The sequence below is a fragment of the Bombina bombina genome, chromosome 3, assembly GCF_027579735.1.
Source record: "Bombina bombina isolate aBomBom1 chromosome 3, aBomBom1.pri, whole genome shotgun sequence".
NCBI classification, from domain to species: domain Eukaryota; kingdom Metazoa; phylum Chordata; class Amphibia; order Anura; family Bombinatoridae; genus Bombina; species Bombina bombina.
Window position 1 is genome coordinate 387,980,284 of NC_069501.1, and position 6,270 is coordinate 387,986,553.

Here is a 6,270-nt window from a genome sequence, read left to right on the forward strand (position 1 = left end):
CATCATCTAAGTCACAACAATAGACAATCACAGTCTGCTTAAACTAATAACACACAAAGAATGAAATGTTGCCATGTTTTTATTGAACACACCATGTAAACATTCACAGTGCAGGTGGAAAAAGTATGTGAACCCCTAGCCTAATGACATCTCCAAGAGCTAATTGGAGTGAGATGTCAGCCAACTGGAGTCCAATCAATGAGATGAGATTGGAGGTGTTGGTTACAGCTGCCCTGCCCTATAAAAAACACACACCAGTTCTGGGTTTGCTTTTCACAAGAAGCATTGCCTGATGTGAATGATGCCTCGCACAAAAGAGCTCTCAGAAGACCTACGATTAAGAATTTTTGACTTGCATAAAGCTGGAAAGGGTTATAAAAGTATCTCCAAAAGCCTTGCTGTTCATCAGTCCATGGTAAGACAAATTGTCTATAAATGGAGAAAGTTCAGCACTGCTGCTACTCTCCCTAGAAGTGGCCGTCCTGTAAAGATGACTGCAAGAGCACAGCGCAGACTGCTCAATGAGGTGAAGAAGAATCCTAGGGTGTCAGCTAAAGACTTACAAAAGTCACTGGCAAATGCTAACATCCCTGTTAGCGAATCTACAATACGTAAAACACTAAACAAGAATGGATTTCATGGGAGGATACCACAGAGGAAGCCACTGCTGTCGAAACAAAACATTGCTGCACGTTTACAGTTTGCAAAAGAGCACCTGGATGTTCCACAGCAGTACTGGCAAAATATTCTGTGGACAGATGAAACCAAAGTTTAGTTGTTTGGAAGAAACACACAACACTATGTGTGGTGAAAAAGAGGCACAGCACACCAACATCAAAACCTCATCCCAACTGTGAAGTATGGTGGTGGGGGCATCATGGTTTGGGGCTGCTTTGCTGCGTCAGGGCCTGGACGGATTACTATCATTGAAGGAAAAATGAATTCCCAAGTTTATCAAGACATTTTGCAGGAGAACTTAAGGCCATCTGTCTACCAGCTGAAGCTCAACAGAAGATGGGTGTTGCAACAGGACAATGACCCAAAGCATAGAAGTAAATCAATAACAGAATGGCTTAAACAGAAGAAAATACGCCTTCTGAAGTGGCCCAATCAGAGTCCTGACCTCAACCCAATTGAGATGCTGTGGCATGACCTCAAGAAAGCGATTCACACCAGACATCCCAAGAATATTGCTGAACTGAAACAGTTCTGTAAAGAGGAATGGTCAAGAATTACTCCTGATTATTGTGCACGTCTGATCTGCAACTACAGGAAATGTTTGGTTGAAGTTATTGCTGCCAAAGGAGGTTCAACCAGTTATTAAATCCAATGGTTCACATACTTTTTCCAGCTGCACTGTGAATGTTTACATGGTGTGTTCAATAAAAACATGGCAACATTTCATTCTTTGTGTGTTATTAGTTTAAGCAGACTGTGATTATCTATTGTTGTGAATTAGATGATGATCAGATCACATTTTATGACCAATTTGTGCAGAAATCCATATCATTCCAAAGGGTTCACATACTTTTTCTTGCAACTGTAGGTGTATGTGCCGAGAGCCACGTAATTGGTGAGGTATGATTTGGTCAACATCATTAGAAGTAGGCTATGAGAGGAAATCATAGAGGCTTGCGTAAGAGTGGAGAATCTGCAATGCACCATTGCCAGTATAAAGTACTGTAGTATCAAAGAAACATAGAAACATAGATATTGATGGCAGATAAGAGCCATAGGCCCAGCAAGTCTGCCCGATATTACCTAACAGTAAGTAGAGTAGTAATAGTAGTAGTAGTAGTAGTGTGTGTGTGGGAGAAATAAGTGTGTTTGTGTGTGAGAGGACTGTGTGTGAGGGAAATAAGTGTGTTTGTGTATGAGAGGAGTGTGTGTGAGAGAGAGCAAAGTGTGTTTGTGTGTTTGAAGAGAGAAAGTGAGAGAGAAATGAAGAAAGTGAAAAAGAGAGATAGAAAGAGAGAAAGAAAGAAAGTGAGAAAGAAATAAAGTGAGAAAGAGAGAGAGAAAAAAAGAGACAGAGAGAGCATGGGAGAGAGAGAAAGAGAGAGAGAGAGAGAGAGAGAGAGAGAGAGAGAGAGAGAGAGAGAAAGAGAAAGAGAGAGAAAGAGAGAGAGAGAAAGGGCGAAAAAGAGAGAAATAGAGAGAGAGAGATATTTTAACAATAACACATTGTGAGCTTTTGAGGGGGTGGGAGACCGGTATTATGTTGAGAGCTGATTTTATTTCTGATGGAGTTGATTTTGTTGTTAAAGTAGCTGGCAAAATCTTGAACTTAGAGAAAAGTTGTGGTGGGAGGTGGGGGTGGGCGAAGAAGAGTATTGAAAGTGGAAAACAGATGTTTTTGGTTTGAAGAAAGAGTAGAGATAAGAGTAGAGAAGTAATGTTGCTTATAAAGATTAAAGGGACACTGAACCCAATTTTTTTCTTTTGTGATTCAGATAGAGCATGCAATTTTAAGCAACTTTCTAATTTTCTCCTATAATCAATTTTTCTTAGTTCTCTTGCTATTTTTATTTGAAAAAGAAGGCATCTAAGCTGTTTTTTGGTTAAGGATTCTGGACAGCACTTTTTTATTGGTGGATGAATTTATCAACCAATCCGCAAGGACAACCCAGGTTGTTCACCAAAAATGGGCAGGCATCTAAACTTACATTCTTGCATTTCAAATAAACATACCAAGAGAATAAAGACATTTTTTTATAATAGGAGTAAATTAGAAAGTTGCTTAAAATGTTATGCTCTATCTAAATCACGAAAGAAAACATTTGGGTTCAGTGTCCCTTTAAGGGCAGAATATTAAGAGTTCAAGATGAACTTATAGTGAAGAAAGTCAGCAGAGATTTCCTCCAGAGATTTAAAATTGAACAAAAGCTGTGCAAACCGACAAAAAAATGCAACTCATTATAGGTATAAATGGGCTTTTAAGATATAAATACTAATTAAACAATGTTGAAAATCAATGAAAATGTTAATATATTTTCCTGTCCTACATTTTTTGCTGTTTTTTAGTATAGCTGCTTAATTATCAACATTTTGGTCATGTTTGTTACATTGTTTTTATATTAAGATTAGAGGAACAAGTGTGTATAAGAAAATAGGGTGCATGAAAATCATGTAAATAAATATCATATGCTTCTTATTGTTTGATTAACTAGTTTTCCAGGTGTCGACATGTTGGGGTGAAACACAATCCTGTAGAAAATATTATATAATTATTATCTACAAATATTTCCATAGATTTTATGTTGGCTTTTGTAGAAAAATCATTAGATAAACTTTACTACATAAATATTAAGCAGAAATGCTAATGATAATTTGAAATGATAAACAAGTTTTGCTCATATGATTTTTTATTTAAAAGCAGAGTAGAGAACATGCATTTTGTTTAAATAGTTTTTTGTGCTTTATTTATGCTTTATTATATGTTATCTGATTGGCTTCATTTTACAAATATTCTGAAAGCAAAGTTTTTCTGGCTTTAATTATCCAATCTTTTTAAGTAAACCTCCAAGTGCACTACCAACCATACCTAATACTGGCCCTATAATGCGTTTCTCTTTTTCCTCTTGATTGAAGCCTCTGGTTTCCTTTTCAGAAGCTTCCTCTGGATGATCCAAGGAATCTAGATCACGCACTGCGGCTTCCAGTCTTTTCATCACTTCATGTTCTTCAGCTGTTCTCTTCCCATTCGCAAAATGCTCAGCCAATCCCTTAGCCAAGCCTTTTAAAGCTGATTTACCAGCACTTAGGAGGGCTCCTCCTATACTTCTGATTTCCCTCAGTGATTCTTCTTCTAAAACATCCCTCTGACTCAGAGACTGTATGTCGTTCTCTTCACTAAAAATAAATAAATAAATCAGATTGGTAAACTAATGTTATGACTTTAACATTTTAAGATTAAACTACTTATTGTTTTTTAAAATATATTTTATTTTCTGAAAGCACAGTTCTACCTAATTAGGACAGATGGACACACCTGGTGCTCTGATGGCTTTTGCTTAGTCTGTAGTACCACTGAGCAAATAACAGACATCAGTAATTGCTTATAAAAAAGCAGTTACATTTTTTAACCCTTTAACAACCAGTGCCGTACCTTCTACGTCGCTGCAGTCCTGGGCTTCTCTCTGCCGCAATGTCACTTAAAATAGCGAGATCACATGGGGTGTTTTGGGCACTGCTGAAATTAAGTTGCAGAGTTACCAATGAGGAGAGGGCCACTCTGTGGCCCTCTCTGTATCAGACAGCGGTGGTGCAGATTGTTTCAGGAAATAGGTGGGTGGGCGGTCCATTGGATGGGGCAGGAGGAGGGCAAGAGCGGGTGGGACCGCTACGCCACGCTACAGACAAGGGGGGAAAAAAAGCTGCGTCAGTGAAGGGGAAGGAGGGAGGAGGGGCAATGAGGGGTATCCTATGTGGGATCCGTTGAGGGAAAGAGATCTGGGAAGGGGAGGGTGGTATGGTAATAAAGGGGGGCAGGTACACTACAGAAAAAAATGGGTGAAATAAATTAAAAATGAGGTCAAACTGGGTACTGGCAGACAGCTGCCAGTACCTAAGATGGTGTCTAATAGGTAGAGGGTGGAGGGTTAGAGAACTGTTCGGGGGGATCAGGGAGGTTGGGGGAGATTCTACACTGCAGAAAAGATATTTTAAAAAAAAAATATATATAAAAAAGCATTTTATTTTAGTACTGGCAGACTTTCTGCCAGTACTTAAGATGGGGGTGACCATTGTGGGGTGGGAGAGGGAAGAGAGCTGTTTGAGAGGCAATAGGTGGGATTAGGGGTGGATCGGAGGGGGGGGATGTGTCAGGTGGGAGGGTAACCTGTACACTAAAGCTAAAATTAACCCTACAAGCTACCTAATTAACCTCTTCACTGCTGGGCATAATACAAGTGTGGTGCACAGCAGAATTTAGCAGCCTTCTAATTACCAAAAGCAATGCCAAAGTCATATATGTCTGCTATTTCTGAACAAAGGGGATCCAAGAGAAGCATTTATAACGATTTGTGCCATGATTGCACAAGCTGTTTGTAAATAATTTTAGTGAGAAACCTAAAATTGTAAAAAAGGTAACAATTTTTTTTATTTGATCCCATTTGTTGCTGAAATGGTGGCATGAAATATACCAAAATGGGCATAGATTAATATTTGGGTTGTCTACTAAAAAAAAAGATATAGTTTTTATAGGTAAATATTAAAAAAATGCTCTATTTCTGTTTAAATGTAGTAATGCCAAAAATGCTCTGGTCTTTTGGGAAAGTTTTTGTCTGAAATGCCCAGTCCTTTAAGGGGTTAAATTGGGTATTTAGGCATTTGTATTTGTACCAAATTAGATTAAGTTAATAAAAACTGAGTATTTCTCTCTCTCACACAGTATTTAGCTCTCCTGTTCAAGTGCACACCGCTGGAAGTACATTTTTTATGTGGGCGGGTTAGCTTTCTTTTACAAGTTGAAAGTAAAAAGTTAGCACATGAGCGAAACCTGATATGCACCTTAATCAACTGCGCTAAACCCGAAGGTACTTTTGAATGTTTCACTTCCAATGTTCTTCACATATTAGAAAATGTTCTTTTTATTCTTAAGTAAAATATGGAAATAAAAATTATCTTTCAATTTAACGCCCTTGTTCAAACCACGTTTATTCCTTCTAACTTCCTTTTAACATCTTACTACATTTTTGTGCTCTCATATAATGTAATGTGTATATGTACTGGATGGAAAATGGAAGCAGATAGCACTTTACATTAGACACATTTTTGAAAGCTTTATGTAACAAAATCATTACCACATATGTAAATATGACCATTGTATTTTTAAGAATTTAGTATCTCTTTTGAATATTTAGTAGGTTCTCTGAAATAAAATATTCATATCTAAAATAAATAGTTTTGATAGTTCTTTCCTTGTATATTTATTTTACCTTCGTGCATATGCAGATGCTATTAAAATGGACACTGCAACTATGTACTTAAAATTCATCTTTACCTGTTAAAAGTTAAAAAAAAAAGAACAATTAGAACCATAACACATTTTTACCAAATGTGTTGATTTAAATCTCATTAAAGAAACATTAAAACACAATTACATTAAAGTCAGAATTAAAATATCATGATTCAGATAGAGCATATGCAATACTAAACTGCTTTCCATTTTACTGCTGTTGCTTTGTTCACTTAGTATCCATTGTTGATAAGCATACCTAAGTAGGCTCAGGGGCTGGAGCTAGCTGCTGATTGGTGGCTGCACAAATA

At 37.4% G+C, this 6,270-nt stretch overlaps 1 protein-coding gene across 1 annotated transcript; it reads right to left on the bottom strand.

The window, feature by feature from the left end:
• Positions 1-3,474: 3,474 nt before the first annotated feature.
• On the bottom strand, positions 3,475-5,998 carry LOC128653327 (bombinin-like peptides 1). Its single transcript, XM_053706547.1, has 2 exons — positions 5,940-5,998; positions 3,475-3,852 (listed from the first exon to the last, which is right to left on the bottom strand). The coding sequence occupies exons 1-2, from the start codon at positions 5,996-5,998 to the stop codon at positions 3,498-3,500; spliced, it is 414 nt and encodes a 137-aa protein (XP_053562522.1). The 3' UTR covers positions 3,475-3,497.
• Positions 5,999-6,270: the final 272 nt, after the last annotated feature.